The 21,480-nt window shown below is 33.6% G+C and overlaps 3 protein-coding genes across 5 annotated transcripts; 2 read left to right on the top strand and 1 right to left on the bottom strand.

Moving 5' to 3' along the window:
* Positions 1-5,816: 5,816 nt before the first annotated feature.
* On the top strand, positions 5,817-7,278 carry LOC133317142 (probable WRKY transcription factor 50). 2 transcript variants are annotated; one of them, XM_061518971.1, is made up of 3 exons: positions 5,817-6,206; positions 6,359-6,500; positions 6,663-7,278. In XM_061518971.1, the coding sequence occupies exons 1-3, from the start codon at positions 5,942-5,944 to the stop codon at positions 6,772-6,774; spliced, it is 519 nt and encodes a 172-aa protein (XP_061374955.1). In that variant the 5' UTR covers positions 5,817-5,941; the 3' UTR covers positions 6,775-7,278. The 2 variants fall into 2 exon arrangements, with proteins under 2 accessions (XP_061374955.1, XP_061374954.1); XM_061518970.1 differs by having other exon boundaries at positions 5,827-6,206; positions 6,651-7,272.
* A 1,998-nt stretch (positions 7,279-9,276) lies between these two features.
* LOC133317131 ((S)-coclaurine N-methyltransferase) lies at positions 9,277-12,839 on the top strand. 2 transcript variants are annotated; one of them, XM_061518955.1, is made up of 9 exons: positions 9,298-9,302; positions 9,369-9,537; positions 9,655-9,763; positions 11,151-11,375; positions 11,530-11,629; positions 11,712-11,822; positions 11,962-12,045; positions 12,299-12,357; positions 12,442-12,839. In XM_061518955.1, exons 2-9 carry the CDS (start codon positions 9,396-9,398, stop codon positions 12,632-12,634), a joined length of 1,023 nt encoding a protein of 340 aa, XP_061374939.1. In that variant the 5' UTR covers positions 9,298-9,302; positions 9,369-9,395; the 3' UTR covers positions 12,635-12,839. The 2 variants fall into 2 exon arrangements, with proteins under 2 accessions (XP_061374938.1, XP_061374939.1); XM_061518954.1 differs by having other exon boundaries at positions 9,277-9,537.
* A 2,719-nt stretch (positions 12,840-15,558) lies between these two features.
* On the bottom strand, positions 15,559-17,502 carry LOC133317062 (uncharacterized protein At4g33100). Its single transcript, XM_061518860.1, has 3 exons — positions 17,264-17,502; positions 17,095-17,179; positions 15,559-17,019 (listed from the first exon to the last, which is right to left on the bottom strand). Exons 1-3 carry the CDS (start codon positions 17,347-17,349, stop codon positions 16,939-16,941), a joined length of 252 nt encoding a protein of 83 aa, XP_061374844.1. The 5' UTR covers positions 17,350-17,502; the 3' UTR covers positions 15,559-16,938.
* Positions 17,503-21,480: the final 3,978 nt, after the last annotated feature.

Raw genomic sequence — 21,480 nt, 5'->3', positions numbered from 1 at the left:
TAGATTGAGAAAAGACAAGAACATCATCAATGTAGACGATGGCGAAAGTTGAGTATGGATTGAAGATATCATTCATGATTCTCTGAAATTTAAAGGGAGCATTTTTCAGTCCAAAAGGCATTACCTTCCATTCGTATTGGCCAAACGGGACAGTAAAAGCTGTCTTGTAACATTCATTGTCATTGAGCTGGATTTGCCAAAACCCAGATTTCATGTCAAATTTAGAAAAAAAATTTGCTGAATACAAACGATTGAGAAGATCTTTCTTATTTGGAATCGGATATCGAATCCATTGAAGTGCTTGATTGAGAGGTTTGTAATTGGTAACTAACCGTGAAGTTCCACGCTCAATTTCAGATTGCTTGTTGACATAGAAGGGAAAACAAGACCAAGGACTTTTGCTCTTCCTGATGAGACCCTTAGCAAGGAGATCAACAATTTCCTTTTGACAAAAGGCAAGAAGTTCACCACTCATTTGGATTGGACGAGCTTTGGTTGGGATTTGCCTTTCATTAAAATCCTTTTCATGGGGAAGATCTACGATATTTTTTTTCCTTTGCCAAAAAGCATTCGGAAGATCAGAACAGATTGTATTCTGGATTTGTTCAAGCAAGACTTTGATTTTTTGTTGAACTTCAGGCTGCTTTAATTGATTTTCAATATTCTTAAAAGAAATTTCTTCTTTAAGGAAATTGATTTCCTTTTGTTTGTAATGGATAAAATTCAAATCTCTTATGATGGGTTTCTTAAGAAATTTGAAAAGAATTGGTTTGTCCAAATGATAAGTAATTATACCTTCATCTGTGATAGTTAGAGGAAAGAGAGATTTGATGAACGGAGTTCCAAGAATAACTCCATTTTTTAGATTTTTAACAAGGAGAAATGGTGTTTCAACCTTTAAATTATCATTTTCTATTATTGCTTTAGGAAGTTTGTAATTAACTTGAAGTTTTGAACCACTAGTAGTACTAAGCCATTCAGAAGTCTTTTCAAAATATTTAGTAGGAATTAGGCCTTCTTGAATGCAGTTTGAATCTTCCCCTGTGTCAAACAGAGCTTCAATTTCAAGGTCAAAGTTACCTACATTGAGTTTGATTGAGATGTAGAATTTTTGAATTGTTAATTGACTAATTAATCCTAAAAATTCTTCATCTTTTAGATTTTTATCCTCATCTGGTTTAGACAGAGTATTTTCCATACTCGTTCCTGTTGATTCTTCATTTTGCAATTGAAGAAGAATGTTCTGATGAGTTTGTTGTTGTTCTTTGATTTGTTTAACTTCAGTTTTGAGAATATTAATCTCATATTGAAGATCTTGGACAGTTATAGGTTTGCCAGTAATACTATTTTCTAGTTTTTTAAGAGTATCTTTAAGATTGAAATTATTAGGAACCAACAATTCTTTAGATTTAGAAGAACTGGTTACTAAAGATGATTTTAACTTTGCTAAGTAAACTTTCTTTTCCTAAGGATCACTGATTGAATCTATGACTTCAAACAAAAGATCTTGTTCTTTAGTTAAGACATTAATTTCCTGCGAGGATTGTGAATCCTTACTAGAAGATAAATCATCTTCTTGGATTAGATTTAAGTCTTCAGAAGATTCCTTTTCAGATTCTTCATCTGAGGTTTGGATTAGAAGATTATTAATTTGTTCTTCAATAGATGGATCTAAGTTTAAATTGCTTAGTTTCTTCTTAAGCCTACAATATCTACTAATATGACCAGGTTTACCACAGCTATAGCAAATCGTTGGCTTAATTGGTTTGGATGTATTCTGTGATTTATTTGTTTCAGTATTTGGCTTAGGATTTTCATTTTTAAATTTTTTATTGTAATTAGGTTTCTTACGAAAATTCCTAAAAGTTTTAACCTGCTTGTGTTCCTATTTTTTATGTTTTTTAGTTTTCGTAGTGCAGGGTAGACCAAATTGTTCACAAAATGATCCTAAATCTTTACGATTTTGAGCATTTTCTATTGTAAGTTGGCGTTGGATTTTATCATCTTGACAGATTTTCAAAGCTACCTTTTGGATATAAGCAACTAATTGTTCATAACTTAATTGCTCATAAGGAATATTACCAGTTGGTGATTGATTACGGATTTTATCCCTAACTTTGTCTCCTAAAGATTTTGGAAGACCAGCTAAGAATTTTTCTTTCCAGAAAGGTTGTTGGCTGTCATCACGAGTGTAAACCCTAGTAAGGAAGGTATCTTTATACCAACGAAAGTCAGCTAAGGTTCTACATTTAAGATTGGATAAGAGTTCAACAGAACTATGTTTCCATAAAGATGGATCACCAATGAAATGTTGGATAATGGTGAAGATTAGTTGATTAACAAAATCGAGAATAGTGTTTCCATTAGAAGTTATTGGAATGCCATCAAGATCAACCTTAATGGCATTAAGAACTGAACTTTTTTCTTCTTCAGAAAGATAATTATCCCACCAACCTTTGAGTTGACCAGAGAAACCAGAGACAATAATATGGACAATGATTTCTTCAGAACAGTTGTGAGAAGTTTGATAGGCAGTTGCAACCATAGTCATATGGTGCGGAGTATTGAGTATGTTATACTCTGATTGACCATCTATGTTCCATTCATAGACGTTGTTACCATTGAAACTTTTGAAGCTTGTGTTCTTTTCTTCAAGTAGAAGATCAGGAGCAGTTTCCTTTTGATAATAGAGTTTGGAAGGGTTTCTCCAGTTATTAACATCAGTTATGGGATTAATTTTAATTTCAGAATTATTTTCTGACTCAGGAGATTCATCACAATGACTCAGAGTATTGACATGTTTTGCTGACCTAGTGTTTATTTTATGAGACTGTTGAGTCTCTTGATCAGATTGTTGAGGAGTATCAGGAATGGTTAACGTACTTTCATTTCTCATCCTACAATCATACATGCTTCTAACACATGTTAAAATGTTAACATAAAGCTCAGATAAATAAAAGACAATTTAGATATATATATATATATATATATATATATATATATATATAGGGGTTTGCTTTCGTCATTTAACATGACAAGAAAAACTTTCCTACACACACAACATTTTGTGGGACTCACACTTTTTTAAGCAAAAAAAACTAAAGCACGCAAAACGGATCTCTATAACATTACAGAATCACTTTTCCTACAACATGACTCTTATAAAACCTTATATATATAGGGTTTTATAAGAGTCATGTTGTAGGAAAAGTGATTGTGTAATGTTATAGAGATCCGTTTTGCATGCCGTAATTTTTTTATTTATTTTTTATTCAAAAAGTGTTGGCCCCACAAAATATTGTGTGTGTAAAAAATTTCGATGTGTTATGTTAAATGACAAAATCAAACCCCATATATATAAACTAAGAATCAACCCGGCCGTTGCTCCCGGAAGAGTCAAAAAGTTTGAGCTCCAGCGTCTTCTTCAATTCCTCATGTTAATGTTAAACAAATAATAATTTTAATTCTTCAAAGTTGAAAGGCGAATGGAAATGTTAAATAATTTTAATTGAAGATGACAGAAAGAAGAATATTCATTTTTCATATCCCGTAATATGGTAACGTGTTTGACTATTAATTATAAAATCATCTTGGCTGAACAACCTGCATGTTTTTTTTTCCAGAGGAAAACAAAATGGGAATGTTTTGTTGTTATTTCAAATATGATATTTATCGTTAAAAATGACCTTAGAATGATTTTGAAAAAGTCTCCTGCTACTTTAAAAGCTAAGTCATTATTGATCATTAATTTATATATTATTAGTTAGTAAGAGGATAAATCTTATCTTTTAAAACATAAATCTAGAAGATGAAGACACCCAATACTTAAAAGGAAAAGAATAAAGTTCTGGTTTTTTATGCAGAAAAAATATGGCACACTCACAGAAAAATAAATAAATCCTACTACTAAAGTTTTTTCTTTTCTATTTTCACAATAGGACTCAAAGCTTGTTCGATAAAAAAAAATAAGTTAAAAGTTACATTTAAATTAAAGTTTAAAAAAAAAAATTTGTTTTGATGATTATATAAAATTATTCTTATAATTTTAAAGAAGGAAAGATAAAATAATTTATTCAAAAGTTGATATCACATATATTAAAATAATGGAACTTTAAATCATTTAATCAGATAAACTTGATATTATATCAAGATAATTCAAAAGTCTAAACTCTTAAATAAAGACACATAAAAAAAATTATATTATATCTAACATAAGCATCAAATAATTTACAATATAACTAATAAAAAAGGGGCTAAAACTTTGGGAGTGAGTCTCCGGGAAAAATAATGTAAAATTTTAGTGGTGGTAAGCTGAAAGCACTCTCCATTAGGCCACGACGCCTTCCTAGAAAAGGGTCGAACAGAGGGTGGATGTTTTGATTTGACATATGCCTAATAACATGAGAGATTGAAAAAAAAAAAAAAAGGCTTATCAGCTAACCACAAGAAATTCAAACTTGGTTTTGAAAATTGTTATGTTGCTTCCAAGCTGATCCAGAGATTACAATAGTGCGTCAATTTTTTAGTAGCTATTGAATCAAGATGGCACTTCACTCACTGTTGCCCCAAAACAGAAGTCCGCGGAAGATGCCTGTGAACTTCCTTTAATAGACACCTTGTACCGTTGTTTGGGCCTTTGGGGCCATACTCTGGGATGGAATCACTTCCTCTCCTCGCTAATGAGCATCTATACTATTCAGTCGTGTCAACTATCAAAGCCAATTAATTCTGTAAAGAATTTTACTTAAGTTACACCATCTCAAAAATTAGCTCAAAGGGTGAGAGTGCTCAAGACCGTCACAAGAGGAAATGGTGTCGGCGAGGCTATGATACCATGTAAAGAACAGAGGAAATGGTGTCGGCGAGGCTATGATACCATGTAAAGAACTTTGGGATACTCCACATTAGTTGCGCATACAACACGCCACGCCCCCTCACACGAGAGCTCATTGGGCTTGGAGAGTGGACAATGCAACAGGCCCAGCCTACCGTGCTAAGAAACACCACAAGAGAAAGTGGGGGGCGGCAAGGGTTTGATACCATGGAACCTTGAGATACACCACCCCAAAAGCTAACTCAAAGGGTGGGAGTGCTCAAGACCTTATAAACTCCAGATTAGTTGCACATATAACCAATGTGGAACTATATATCTCAACAAATTCATTGGACAAGCTATGAACGCAAGAATGTGAAAGCAGTGGACTAACTCTGCTAAACTTAAAACTCTTGATACAAGATAGAACAGTGTATCTTTAATAAAGGTAAATTCGTTTCTTCCATCTTTAAGGAATGGAATAGTACTATAGCTGCAAACGCAAAGTAAAAAAGATGGATTAGTTAATATCTAATAAGCAAATAATTTTACAATATTTTTTTTAACACGTTTTACGCTAACTTTGGTACAAGGAAAATGAGAAATATTGAAAAATGGTATGCGCTTATTATAATTTGCTTATTCTATATCAAGTATCAAAATGTAAAAGTTAAAACTTACATCCACTACCATCTTTTTTTGTTTACAGTGAAGCATAACATAATATTTTACATTATTTTCAAAAGCATTTTTTTTATTTATTTAAAAGAAATTAATCCATCAACATCTATCTCTGATGCAAGCAAAAACTTGTGGTTCGAAGGAAGTTGCATCAGACCTCAAATCACCATCACTTTTGACTTGTAATTCTCAGTTGTGAACGGGTTGGTCAAGCCACGAGACCCGCTGCCCAAGTAACATTATCATATCTTGAAAGTCTTCTTTTAAGTCATCCCCGGGCATGCCCCACTCTCATCTCAGCAAGTTCTATCATACTTTTTTTTTTTTTTTTTTTCACAAATATTAGATACGTACCAATTCTACTTCTTAGTTGAAGCTTCCTAATATAGTTCATAGGAAGGTCACCATGAAGCTACCTCATTAAATAAAGGCTATGGTGATTATATTATGTGTACCACGATCCTTTCTTTTCATATCGATGGTACCAAAATGACAGATAAAAATCCAAGACCAGCATCTTCACCTGACAGTGATTTCACCAACCAGTGGCCTGATCTGGAGCTCTCTGAGTACTTGAAGTTCGATGATGATCAATGGGCAGATGATGGTCCAGAGTCATTTGTTTCTGAGCATGTCCTGAACCAGGATAATCAAGCCAATGAAGCAGGTGAATTTGGAGGAAGTAGCAGCCATTTTGAGGAGTCTTCTAGCAGTAAGCCAAGTTCCTGAAATGAAATTGTACTCTTTTTTTTATAGCCATTTTCAATGAGTAATTATTCAATACCACAGCATCTTTACTTCTTCATGATTTTGCTTTGTTTAGCTTAATATGTCTTATGCTTATTGTCATTGGTTGTGTCATAGGAGACATTAGCAGTGAACCTGAGAAGAAGGAAGTTAAAGATAAAGTGGCATTCAGAACAAAGTCAGAGGTTGAAATACTGGACGATGGGTTCAAGTGGAGGAAGTACGGAAAGAAGATGGTGAAAAACAGCCCCAATCCAAGGTATAAATGCTTATGATGCTGTGTTATTACTAAGCAAGAAAGATGTGTGCTTTAAGGACTATGGTTCCTTTTCATTTTTCTATTTCTTATTATGAATAAAATAATGGCACACTTCAAATATATTTATCTTAAGATCATATCTGATTACAGGAACTACTACAGGTGTTCAGTGGATGGATGCCCTGTTAAAAAAAGAGTTGAGAGAGATAGGGATGATCCAAGGTATGTAATAACAACCTACGAAGGCAACCATACTCACCCAAGTCCATGCTAAGTCGAAAATTAAGAACTTTTGGCAGTTTCGTGGGCCATAGCTAGCCACCTCTAGTTCTTATTCTCACTGCTTGTGCTCTTGCCAAGTGTTATATGAGGTATTCCACAATATCATAGTTAGCAAATTCTCATGTAAAAATGAACTTTTAAGGGCTATGAAGATCAAATAGAGGAAACTCTCTTCTTTTCTCTCCAGAATAAAGGTTTTGGTAGGTACCATGTTTCTAAAAATATAGAATATTAGATCTAGCGTTATCACTAATGACTATAAATGACATTTCATGAAGGTGATTATAGGGGTAGACACAACTGTGAGGAGGATATATACAAAAAAGGAAAATCAATCAGATATCCGAATTTTATTCTCCTAAGGTTTATTCTGTAAGCTTTTTGTGATTATAGGCCACTCTACCCCTAAGGTTTATTCTGTAAGCATTTTATTCTGGTCTTTATTCAGTGAGCATATTTTGTATTCGAATTAGCATGTGAATTACAAGCAGCAACACTTTCGCTTTGAATTGCAAGTCTTCTTGTCACAAAGCAAGAGCTAAAATTTCCCCAATTCTCCTAAAATCCCTCTGCTTTTCCAAAATTTCTTGATCTCTCACAGCCTTTGATATAAGGGAGGTGAAAAAAAATTAACTGTAGTTTTTTGCACAAATTATTTAAAGATTTCGTAAGGGAACTTGAGCATTGACACTTATCATCTATTAATTTTGTAATAAATTAGCAGAAGAAATAAGGGTCATGGAGTGAAGCTCTAGCAAAATAAACAGTCAAGGGATAGATTAGCATATTTCAAATCACATGGTTGCTACGTGAAAAACTGGTTAATCGAACCCAACACCAAAATTGGGTCCTGACGTAGTGACGTGCCACTTTTAATATAGAATTACAAGTGATGATAAACCCAGTGTGACCCATTTTTAAAGAACCAGTAAGCAATTTACTCATGATTTAATTTATGTGCTCATTTAAAGAATTATCTATGAGTGTTTGTCATTTAAGAGGATGATCTTTTAGATTAATGTAATTTGTTTTTTTAAATTTTAAATTACAAATTTTTTCTTCCACTCTCTCTCCTTATAGTTTGTTTATTTATCTCTTTTAAAAGGATATAAGTGTAAAATAACACACACATTTCCCATTGTCTTTTCCTTAAACCATACAACTTGTAAAGAAATTGTGCTAAGAAAACTAATTTATTCTGAATCAGCTAAAATAAAGAGCTTCTAAGTTATAAGGACAGGAATTTCGATGTAGATAAATAATTTGGGCTAGCTCTCTCGAATAACTTTCTAGATATCTACCAATATCTACATGGACAAAAATTGTTCCCCAAAAGCCTCTGCTTTCTGCAATATATTTTGATTCGTTTGAATGAGTTTATTTTATTTTTGGTTAAAAGTAACTTTTTTTCTAAAAAAAAAAAATACTTCTAATACAAAATTTGATTGAATGTCTGTTTTAAAAAAAGCAAAAGTCATAAGAAAAAATTAAAAACCTATTTTTTAATCTACTTTTTAGCTTCTAACAAAAGTAGAAGCCAAAACCTAATATTTTTTTTTAAAAAATCTAAAATAAACAAGACATAAAAAATATTTTTTTACAGGCCTCTCCAAACATGCCATTTGTCCCGTACGTGGCGTTTTTCAACCCTTCAGAGTCTCATTTGTGATTTTAGAATGGCGTACTTTAAGAATCTTTAAATTTTGCTCCATATTATGATCTCCTTCAATAATCCCAGCATCCAATTAAACAACAATTTAAATTGATTCTGGTAAATTAGCATCTAATATTATTATGGGTTTGCTTTTTTTACAGTTACCGTAGATAAGTTATCTGCAGTAAGCTCAATACGACGTCATTTTGGGCGAAAATCATGATGTTTTTGTAATTTTAATTTATTTCAGGGTTATAATAGTTTTTATATTTATAATTTTTTAAGATTTCAATATCAAAATGACGTCGTTTTGGAAATAAATGCAAATAACTTATCTGCATTAACTGCAGAAACATTTTTCCCTATTATTATTTTCTAAATATAAATCATGACAAAAATTTACAATTAACTGAACTAACATTTATAAATTCAAAGAAAACAACATCACGAAGAAAATTGTGAGTTTCTTTCGGTGAAAACAAATGAAAAATATTTGAGATATAATTGATAAAGGAAACCCCACTTTGCTTGAATGTTTATCAAAATATTTTAATTAAGCTAATTTTATAAAGATATTAATGTTTCTCATGTTGTATGTTATACACACATAAAAATATGTGGAGTGCATGTTTCTTTTTTAAAATCACTAGAATTTCATGCATAATCGCCGCACTTTAAAGAAGTCAATGCAATTATCTTCTAAGCAATTCTAAATGCTGTACTAATGACTTCATATTAAAGATTTGAATTTATATTTAAGAAAAAAGAAATAATAAAAAAAGAAGAAGAGAAGTCCAGCCCAATAGTAACGAGATAACGTATAGATAAGTTAGTGATTGCTGCGTGAGTGAGTAGCCATTAGCCAAGTAGGTTCCTCCTCCTCCATTCCAATTTCCAACCATTTGATTTTGATGATGGAAGGGTTAATGCAGCTACCGTATGACACTACGGTGAAGCTGATGCTGGCTTCACTGGAACGCAACTTGCTACCTGATCCTGTTATCAGGAGACTCACGCGCTTGTTGTTGGCTACTCGCCTTCGCTCTGCTTACAAGCCTTCTTCTGAAACTCAACTCGATGACCTTGTTCAATTTGCACGCTGTACTGTTCAACCTTCTCCTTCTCCTTCTCTCTTTTAACTGTATTAACAGAACCTGATATATACCTTGAATGTATGCTCTTTTAAGACTAATTAATGTCTCTTACTCTTTCTTTCAGCTTTAAAAGATATGCCTATTGCAATCAACACTGATAAGCCTAAATCTCAACATTATGAATTGCCCACCTCTTTCTTCAAGCTGGTGCTCGGAAATAATCTCAAATATAGGTACTTTCATGCTTTCTTTATTTATTTTGCCTGATATTGGAAGATTAATTTTACCCAATTGCTTTTGTTTTTTTTATTTTATGTTTTAAGTTTATTATGGAACATCTTCAAGTACTAATTCATCCATAAACGAGAGAAATATAATATAAAATATAAGAATATTATTGTGCCTTGACCTAAAACCTTAAGTTTTGCGTCAAAAGAGTTATTTTATATTAGAGCTTGTGACCAAGTGGTCACAAATTCGATTCTTGTCGCTTCATTCTATTACCAAATAATGAAATATTGTGGAGTTTAGATAAGTAAGTTTGTGTATTATCTGTCCTTAGGGGCTGTTTGGTTCTAGGATTATCAACAGAATCATAGATAAATAAGGAGTGGGAAAGTAAGAAAGCTTGGTTTGGTGTGTTGGGTTTGCTGTGAGTTATGTAGCTAATTGTGATATCTATGATTCTTATTTATCTATGATTCTATGCTGAACTTGCCGGCCAAAGTTGCCGTTTTGAGGGGTGGTATTGTGGAACCCCTCCACATTTGCCCACTTATTGTACTAAGATAAAGACCAGCGTACCCCTCCAGTGCAGCAACTTCTTCTACTCCTTCTGCTTCGCCATTACTTGCAGCCAGAACCTGTAAAATTGGGGTTTAAAAAAAGGGCCAAACCATTTAGTCATTTACAAAGTTTAAGCTTTGAACAAGTACACTATATCTTGAAGATGAAGTTAATACCATGTTGTATCTTTGGTTGGAAAGTGATACGACTTGCATTAATGAAGAACATAGCTCTGAAATGGTCGTTGCCAACACAAACTTCCTTTTGTACAAAAGTGATATGGACGTTACGGGTAAAGACCAGCGTCTTCCCTGTTACTTCAAAAATTTATAAAGTGAGGGTTAATTTTGTAATACCCATGCATTTTTCCATCTATATGTTACTTACAACCAAACATAGACTTTACAAAAATTACTTAATTTTTCCTGTAAATTTTTTTCTAACCAAACTACTTTTTCTTACATTTTTCTACCAATCTCATTTTTCAGCCATTTTCCTATACATAACATTTCCCTATCATTCATAATATTTCTCCTCAACCAAACGCCTCCTTAAAGTCCAATATGCCCTAGTGCGAGCTGATTTGTTAGAGAAATATATATAAAATATAAGATTATCAATGTGTCTTGATCCTATGTTTTGGGTTGAAATACTTACTTTACAAGAAGTATGGAGATTCATTCTAAACACATCTTTTTGTTGCAAAATGAATATTTAAGGGATGTAATACGATGGCAATATAAATTATTGACATGTACGCGTGCGTGAAAGAAAAATAGTACACGCACAACCTTATGGCTAATATAACGTTCCTATATGTATGAACTAGTGCAGTTGTTGTTACTTCTCTTCTGCCTCGAAGACGCTGGAAGAAGCTGAAGAAGCGATGTTGAAACTGTACTGTGAGAGATCAAACCTGAAAGACGGTCATACAGTTCTTGATGTTGGGTGCGGTTGGGGATCACTGGCTTTATACATTGCCAAGAACTACAGTAATTCCAGGGTTACAGGGATTTGCAATTCCACATCTCAAAAAGCTTATATTGAGGAGAAGTGCCTGTATGCTGCTTGATTTACCATCATCTCCTTTAAGCATTGCGCATGTCATATAGTTTATAAAAATCTCAAGCAGACATTCTTACGTGGCAGCAATATTTGGCTTCCAAATTAAATATTGCATTATGATCGAAAATAACTTTCTTGCACTTGTCAGGGATCTTCAGCTGCAAAATTTGGATATCATTGTTGCAGATATTAGCACGTTTGAAATGGAAGCTTCTTATGACAGAATATTTTCCATAGAAATGTTTGAGGTTAGAGTTTGTGTTGTGGGTGAATAATCTGTATTGAAGCGATGTTTTCTTAAATTTAAAGTCAGTTTTGACCTTGGCGCAGCATATGAAGAACTATAAAGATCTTCTCAAGAAGATATCCAAATGGATGGAAGAGGATAGCCTTTTATTTATTCATCATTTCTGCCACAAAGCATTTGCTTACCATTTCGAGGTGAACCTGATATAATGATGATAAACGATTTAGCCGTTTTGGTTTGTTGGTTTTGTTTTACGATATAGTCATACCTGAATAAGACTAGTGAGTTTTTCATAGATACCATTCATTTAATTACTGGCTACTTATTATGTAGGACAAAAATGAAGATGACTGGATTACGAGATACTTCTTTACCGGAGGAACTATGCCTTCAGCAAATCTACTTCTTTATTTCCAAGTAAGTTTGCTACTCAAGTTGTGCCAGCTTTGTGATTACCTGATGGTTTTGCAGAATCCCATCAATTTTTTTTGGTTGTTTTCTATAAGAAAAAGATGAAGGAAAATTTAAAAGAAAAAAATGTACACTTTCTTTAAACATTTGGTGGCAAAAAAAAAAAAAAAAAAAACGAATAGAAGCACCAGCAATATTTATGTGTAACACATCCAGATTTAGCTCACTTATGAATTGACTTCTTTGGTGGTGTATGCAGGATGATGTTTCTGTCGTCAACCACTGGCTAGTAAATGGGACCCACTACGCACAGACCAGGTTAGAATCAACTAAATTGCTTAATGATTTTACAGCAACTCCATAGTTAATTTGTTTATAAGAGAAAAGGAATTTATCTTTCAGTGAAGAATGGCTCAAAAGAATGGACCGGAGTAAGACTTCCATCAAGCCAATTATGGAATCAACGTATGGTAAGGATTCAGCTATTAAGTGGACGGCCTATTGGAGAACATTCTTCATAGCTGTAGCAGAACTCTTTGGATACAACAATGGTGAAGAATGGATGGTTGCACACTTTCTTTTCAAAAAGAAATAAAACAAGCTGAAACCAAATAGTTTTTTAATTTGAGAATGGCTGTGGGTAGAAAAAAAAAACTGCTAAACAAGGTTGCATACTTCAATAGTTTTTCTATACTTCTATTGATTAACTCATTTTACTTGATTGTCCGTCTTTAACTTTTTCTGCCTCGATCATTTGACTTTGGCACCTAATGCCACAATGTCACGGCTCTATCATGATTAAAAGTTCAATTCACTCCCTTGAACTTAGGATCATATGCACTTTAGTTCTTAAACTTTGAAAAGCTGCAACTCAATCCTTTAGCTTTCTTAGCTCTGCACTTTGATCCTTCTATTAGGTTTTCGGTAGTTCTGTAACGGAAATGGTCAAGCGCAAGGCACGAGACCAGATTTGTGTAGAATTTACCCTTAAGTTAATCATGCTCCAAACAAATAGTTTTCTTCCTTCCCTATCACCTAAGACCACCATTCTACATTGCTGTTCAAACCCTAAGTTCACCAGGGATAAAAAAAGAAAGATGGGACTAGCATTAGAAATTCGAATCATTGCGTTTATTTTGGTTGAAGTGGTTTTGGGTTCCATTTAGGGGGGGTTTGGTGGCTTGATTTTGGTTCGATGAGGTGTGATGGTCGCTTCAGAGCTGCTCAAAATTTCAAGGGAGTGGAAGACCGTGATGGTTATCTGTTGTTTGTGTCAAAGCAGGGTTGTGCTGGGTTGAGAAATTAAAGGTGAAGATTGTAAGGGCTTGTATACAGGTTTTGTGGCAGTGAGATTTGTGGGTTACGTGGAGTTATGGGGGGCTTGCATGATGGAGGTGCAATTAATTTAAGAGAGGTACAATACAGTGGTTTATGGGTGTTGTGTTTCAATTTTGTTTGCTTTATGGTTTCAATTTGTATGTAGCTTGATCTGGGTTTTGGTTGTGTTTGTTTGAGGCAGAGATGACCGGTGATTCAGGCAAAAAAGTAATGGTTTTTGTGGTGATTGAGACTGAGGAAAGGTGGTTGTTCTTTGTGTTTGGAAAATTTCAGTTTTGGTGTTGGGGTCAAGTGTTTAGGTGAATAAAAAGAAACTTCGGTTGCTATGTGAGTATGTGTTTTATTTGAGATAATTTTGGCATGGTGGCTTCTTTGTCTTTTGGCGGCCATGATTGAGGGTTTGGTATATCAGAGGGACTATGGTAAATAGCAATAAGCTTTTTAGATTGAGGAGGGGGTGGAGAAAGCAGATCCTCACACGTTTGTCATATGATTAAGTTAAAGAAACTTCTAGTACAAAATTGTCACATCATTGTGTCATCACTTATCAGCTTAAACTTTTGTGTTGAATTAATTATTTATATATTATCAGACTTTGAAGGTCAATTTCTACTAACATATAAGAGAAAATCTAATAAGAGGACCAAAGTGTACATCACAGATCAAGGATACATTTAAGTTTATATTGTAGCACGTGGTTCCATTCTGTTTGTCATAATCTAAATTACTCGTCTCCAAAGGCAAAGGGCCAAAGTGAGCAAAGATCCCTTGTGGTTTGAATCTATTGCTTTGTTGGAATGTCCTGAAATTTTCTTACCTGGCAAAAGAACATTTTGTCTCCTAAATTTTGTACCATCTTCCCACCCCGTAACTACACGTTATTACTTTTTCATATGCAAAATTAGCAGCTTCCCACCGTCAACCAGTTACTCTTCTCTTGCATGCTGTTCACAGGGCTTGAATGCAATGCTAATAGATGGTCATTCTGCATGCAGAAGTATCAACTTCTTTTTTGGTAACATGAATTGGCTAAACGCCAAAAGCAAATAAACAAACAAACAAACTCATAGAAAACTAACTAAACTTCTCCCACCTGCTGCAAGGTGAACAAGGAATAAGAGACTAAGATGTGACGGTGGGGAGCCAAAAAAACTCATGATCTTCCTGAGCAGAAGGGAATAATAAATAATTTGCCAGCTAGTCTGTTTCACAATAAACTTGTTGCATCTGGATATTCCATGGTCCAGCTAGCCAAACCCGAATTCGAGTTACCAAATTGGACTTGCGGGCAAACTTACTCTTAGAGGTAAATGTAGTGCAGAAATATCAACTTTAAATGGGTAGAATGGTCACCGGTTTCAGACTGAACTGCTGACTGCCCTCACAAGGTGAATCTTACCGCTGATTTGATTTATTTTTTACTTCCAAGCTTTAAAATAATTTTAAAAAATGTGGGAACTAAAAACAACTTCATTTGGAACGACGCCTGCATTTACTTGGCAGACCACCACATGAGCTATTAAGGTTAATGGAAGCTGATTGTTCTCAAGCCACTGATGGCTTGACTTAGTTGTTTCTTGTGTTTGGGCTTTCAGCCCTCCACTTGTACTAAAAAAAAAAAAAAAACTTCATATGATGCAACATTTTCGGAATCATGTTCCTTGCGAATCCACCCTCACCAAATTTTCGTGTCTCCTAGTTGCAATAGACTATAGATTAAAAACACCAAGACAGGCAGCGGACATTCTAATACATGAATTTAGAGTCATATGAAGAAGCTTCTTTCGTAATTAGTGTTAAAGGTGGTAGTATAAAAATCTATGTTTTGGATTATAGTGATACCAGTAAAATATAAAATTACATGCAATCGTAGAAAATCAAAATATAAAATGCAAGGCATAAAAGTTTAAGAAAATCAAACCCGAGCCCAATATTAGATATTGTGCCCTTAAGACAATTTTGCCCCCTCAACACTACCTCAGGTTCGTGGCCAAATGTCTCTTAGAATAGAACGGATTACCTCTGTTTCAACAGTGGCAATACCAGAAGAAACAGTACCGACGGGCACAACAAACGCTGATCAATTGTAGACAAAGGCAGTATGTGAGGATTAATTTTGACAGAGTTTTGGAAAGGAGTCGGAAAAAACCTGATAATTATTGTTTACAGGCCACTGGTATTTACAGAGATGAATGGTCACAAGATGAAAAGGCATAATTATTCATAAACAAATAGGTGCTACTGTTTGCTTGCAAAGAGGCACGACTCTTCGCAAGCGAAGAGATGCGACAGTTTGAAACGAAAAGACACGATTCTTCCAACTTCTTATTCATAACTCATCTATACAACAGATAGTTACATGCATCACAAATACAAAATCATAATCAAGCCCAGCCTACTCCAGCAACGCCCCCTCCGTTCTCTCTATCCAGTTGGGTTTAGCTAGAGTTCTCTTTCACGCCTTCACTCCAAATGGAATATCCTTACTCGTTAGACAGGCCATGCGTAAACGTTGCAGATGCGATAGTTATGCGGGTAGCAACTCAAGTGATCTTCACAGCAGGTGGCATCCTCAAAAGGACAAGAATTTACGAACTCGAAAATACAATGGCAAGTAGTGCTCTCCGCGCATCTGTAGTAATTATCACAAACATGGAAATGGTCCAAGGTTTGGGAGGTTTTGACCTTTCTTTTTGGCAAGTAGTGCTCTCACTCAAGTTCCATTCTGATGTAGCTCAGTAGCTCTTATCCCATGAATTCTTTACAATCCAATAGTCCATCCCATGTTCTCTCTCGTACCCTACAGCCAAATCATTCATGGTTCTAAACCCATGGTGTTAGGGCTATTAGATATGGAAGAGAACATTATTAAAGTTCTTTCTCTATCCAAAAGAAATAGAAGCATGAGAAAACTGCTCAAATTTTACCCAAGTGAAATTGACAAAATAAACTGAGGCTTCAACCATACATGAGTGTGTTTTGGTGACTATTTTTATGGGTGTTAGGCCAATAAGCTTGTAAGAGATAGACACGAAGTCGTTTAAGATGAGGGCAGGAATGTAACTAAAAGGCAACCACTAAATCATGCAGGAAAAACAAGCATACACCAATGCAACATAATTGTTGTCAATGAATAGTGACTGAATCTTGCTTAGAGATTAGGAACGGACATCATCCAATTCTGTCAACACCTCACAGAAGTAAAACAGCAATAAGCCTGCTTCACAGAACTTAAAACCCTGTAGCAGATAATTATGTCACTTGACATCCTAACCGAAGAATGCAATTTCCATTGCTTTGGTCACATTCTTAAAACCTATTCATGTTACAGTAAAAACTCTATAGTCTATACCAAGGGTTCAGCCTAGGTTTCTATCATTTAAACAATATAAATTATAAATTTGCACAGCAATACAATGAATAACTAGGCAATGAAGTTACTCAATTGATCACGGATTATTGAAAAATTCCATATCTTTTGCAGTAAACATATGAAACATCTGATCAATTCCCTGTCTTTTGCAGTAATGGATCTACGAATCACCTTACTCCCACTAAAAGTTATTGAGAAGCAACAGCACTGTCTTGAACAATGCCTTCAGCATCCAAGAAACGACTAAGATGTTTATCTTCCAAATGTTCCTGTCAAAAGTCAGAGAGTAATTTTCAGGTAAAGCTCCATAGATATAAGTATATAACAAGTATCTAAGGACCTACGGAAAGGCAAGCTCTGTATTTTTGCCACTCGGAAACACATTCTTCTTTGTCCCAGTGACCCTTCAGGAATTTCTCCGCGTACCACCTTAAAAAAAAAACGAGATTAGGGTTTTAAGGGGGAAATGGGGAAAGATACAAATTATGGAAAAAGAGTGTTTATGAATGAAACCTGTTGAAGCAATTGTGATATGCATCTCTAAGAAGGGCACAAGGAGACGTTGAAGTTGAAGACTTGGAGCTTCTATTATCACTCATGGAGGAAGCAATTGCTGCTGTCAATCGTGTTTCTCTTCTCTCTTCTCTCTTCTCTCAAGGTACTGTTTTATTTTGCGACCAATGCTTCCTCTCAAAGTCTCAACCTTCGTTTTTATTTTTTTTTAATTTTAAATTCTTCTGTGGTCTCGTAGTTTTATTTTGACAGTTTAAGGACTGAATTTAAATTAAAACAGAAAAAAAAATAGTTAAAATTATATTCTCTGAATGCACTGATAATATTATTATTATTTTTAAAAAAATCAGTGATCTCTATTATTTTGTTAGTGTTGATGTTGATTTGATAACTACTTATAGTATTAATAGATTTTAGTTAGATTCTGTCTAATCTTTAAACTATTTAGCATTGCTCTTATTATTTTATTGTTGTGTTACGTCATTTTTTTAATTTCTTTTTTAACATGGGAAGTTTAAACACCTCGAAAAAAGAAGGGTTTAGTGTGTTCTTAAAGGGTATAAGATAATATTCTTTTATCCCTTATAATTATGAGTGTTTATCAATGTTCCAAATCGATTCAAATCGCAGTGATCGAATCGAAGAATCGATAATCGAATTAATCAAAAATTGAAAAAATAAAAACTGAAAAAAAATCGCAAATTTTAATTGGATTAGATCGATTTTTGGTTGATTGGTGAAAATTGAACTAACCCAAACTGATCCAATATATTAATTTCTGTCTACCTACTTGGGTCTTTCCTCAATCATACCCAAAAAATTCTAAACCCAAAACCTATTAACCAATAAACTAAACCCAAAAAAAATTTAACCACACCTCATCAGCAAAATTTCGTAAGTGTAAATCTTCATATCTGAATGCCCAAAACTAGATCCACAAGATAAAATCTAGCAACCCATCAATGATTCAGCAGAATCAAGGGATTCCAACTTTCAATTTGTTGAAGACTGGTGAAGAACCCTCTTTGCTATCTGGCTCTCTTTGTTGCTCTCATATTTTATGAAACCTTACTCTCTTTGTTGGTTCCAACTTCCAATATGTTATTTTCACGATAATTAACAAATTTTAGACTTTTTCAAAAAATAAAAAATCGATCAAATCCAAACCGAAAAAAATTAGATTGAATTGAATTTGAAAATAATTCAAACTGAATGGATGATTAATCAAACCGAAAGGATTGAAGGATTGGATCAGATGATTTTTGCTTCTAGAATCGATCTAATCCATACTTCGAACACCCTTACTTATAACTATGTATTGTATAGAGTACATAATTATAATATGAAATTTTTTTTTTTCTTTTCTCTTCACGTCAATCGATAAATTTATGAAAAGAAAAAAATATTATAATTATATATTCTCCCAAGTACATAGTTATAAAAGAGTGAAAAAAACATAAGTTTATATCTTTTAAAAAATAATTTTCCTAAAAGATAAACATTGCTCGAGGAAGATCAAATCTGTAAATCTTCTTTGGATTCATCACACCAAACAAAATTTTAGATCAATGCTAGCAAATAAGGTATAAATTAATAAATTTTAATTTTACTTGTTTATATATTAACACATTATTGAATTTTTTTATGAATAATTATTGAAATGTTTTAATTATAATAAAAAAATTGTTAACAAATTAATTCATTTTGGTAATATAATATCAAGACAGTATATTAATTTAATGAAAAAGGATTATATTTCGATGAATAAAATTTACCTCGTAATATGTTTCAAAGTAATTCACACGTATATTACAAAAATAAAAAACTGTTATGAAACTAAAGGATAACAAGAATATAATAAAAATAATAGAAAAGACAAGGAGAAAGAAGGATATTTTTCATTGTATTTTTTTGTCTTTTGTACATGTCTTGATTTATAAGTTCTCAATATATTGTAAGTTACAACGGAAAAAAATCAATAATCTTGAAAAGTTACAATTTGAAATAATGTCTATGGGGTATGGACATACAAACAAATATATTATTAATAACACTCACCATTGGAAGTCTATTAAAATAATGTACCTCAGTAAAATTTTATTGGGAAAAAATCCATAGTGAAAAAAAAAAAGTATACAATTTTATAATAATATGTATTGCAAGCTGCCTCGTCAAAAATCTTTCAAAAAATTCAGTGAGACAAAATCTAGAATGCAGCACATATTTTACTCTACTTGATTATAACATCATTGAATGACTATGAGTCTACAAATTTTAGTCTCATATATTAGCTTCTCAAAAATTGATTTAAGTGATATCGCCCAATTTATCCTTACAATAAATTTGTTGAACGCTATGAAATAATTGTGCTTCTACTTGGGATCAAAATCTTGTTTTGGATCTGCATTTGTGTAGTTCAGGTAAATAACCTACATTATTATTATCTTCGTGTTGGAGAAGAGTATGATCCAGCTAATTGACTTACAAACAAGAAAGAAAGTATCTGAGGATAAAATGGGAGAAGATGCGGGGTTAGAAAGTTCACTTTACTAATATTTGAGTAAATATTATTTTTGGTCTTCAGCAAATTTTACGATGCCCGCTTTAGTCCTTGGCAAATAGAAAGGCTATTTGTGGTCCCTAAGAAATTCAAAATGGACTCATTTAGTTGAAATTGTGATCTTTAACAAATTCAAGAAAGACCCACATTAGTCCCTCAAAAGGACTAAAATGAGTTCACTTTGAATTTCTTAGAGACCACAGATAACCTTTTTTATTTATTCTTTTTTTTTATTTGTTAGGGACTAAAACAGATATCGTAAAATTTGATGAGGATCAAAATAATATTTACTCTTAATTTTTTCATAGCTCCCTATTGAATGTTCACCTTTTATTTTAGGGTTTTATAAGAGTTATGTTGTAGGAAAAGTGATTGTTTTATGTTATAAAGTTTCGTTTTGCGTGCCGAAGTTTTTTTTTTTTTGCTGCGGGCCCTACAAAATGTTGTGTGTATAGGAAACTTTTTGTGATCATGTTAAATGATAGACGATAAACCCTTTATTTTATGCTAATAAGATTGTCTCCTTATAAACCTTTACAAAAAATCTCGGGATAAAAACTTGGTGAATGGGAACGCACCCTTCATTCTTTTTTTCATAAATAAAACAAAACCCAACCCAAACAGTATAATTTCAGCGAGCTTGAAACTTGAAAGCAAGCTTATCCCATTTGAATTTTTTTTCCGAGGAAGCCATGAATGAAGATAGTTTTGTTTGATGATTTACATAGATGTGGAAGGTTGTTGTTTCTGTGGTTGAGGGATTGGAGTAGCTAAAGGAGGGTGAATGGGAAGTAGAGCACAAATTAACAAGATTCGAAGAATATTGGATACAACTCATACTTCGCATGCTGATGAAAGTCCTAGTTGTCGGGGTCAGCAGAAAAACAATTGGGGTCCCACTCCTAGGTGAGCGGGCGGGGTCCGAGGCAGTGCCCCCAGGCCCGTAGAAGTTAGGTACTGTTGTTGACCTCTGTTTTATTGTAATTTTCTTAGCAGTTTGGGCTTGGGTCCATGAATAGCTGCTAGAGTTTTGTAATTCTATTTATAATTGCCTTGTAAACCAAGAGACTTGTAACGAGTGGCGGTGAAGTGAATATAGTACAAATAAGACAAGCTGGACATAATCTATATTGGGTGAATCAGGATAAATCGCTGTGTCAATCTCTCTAATCTCTTTTTCTGTTTTCTCGATTACGTGTGATTGTCGATTTTCAAGATTGCTTTGGTCTATTGGCTAAGAATAGGAACAGGGGATGATTCAAAAAGTTTCAACTTTGGGCAGTTTTTCGAGTAGAGAAAGTGAGAAAGTAGAAGAAGAAAAAAACAAACAAACTGAAATTGAGTTGGTAACAAGAAACCCAAACTAAATGGAAGAGAAAACTAGCATACAAAAGTAGCTTCGGTGGAAAACCAATAATCGCAAAATGGGTATTACGGTTCTAAGAAAGAAAAACTAAAGAGAGAGAAAGTAGAGAAGAGTCAAGAGTGGTGGTGTGTGACAGATTCGATGAATGAGATAGAGATTATGGTCGTGATAACGTGTCATGAAACTAAAGAATCATAGAAAGGACAAGGAGAAAAAAAGGATAATTTTCATTGTATTTTTTTGTGTGTGTGTGTGTCTTATAGATGTCTTGATTTATAAATACATTGTAAG

This window comes from Gastrolobium bilobum, unplaced genomic scaffold (assembly GCF_033153095.1).
Source record: "Gastrolobium bilobum isolate Gb01-03AN ecotype WA unplaced genomic scaffold, APGP_CSIRO_Gbil_v1 utg5255, whole genome shotgun sequence".
Classification (NCBI taxonomy): Eukaryota; Viridiplantae; Streptophyta; class Magnoliopsida; order Fabales; family Fabaceae; genus Gastrolobium; species Gastrolobium bilobum.
The sequence above is the reverse complement of the archived record's forward strand: the minus strand, read 5'-3'. Positions and strand labels throughout refer to the sequence as shown.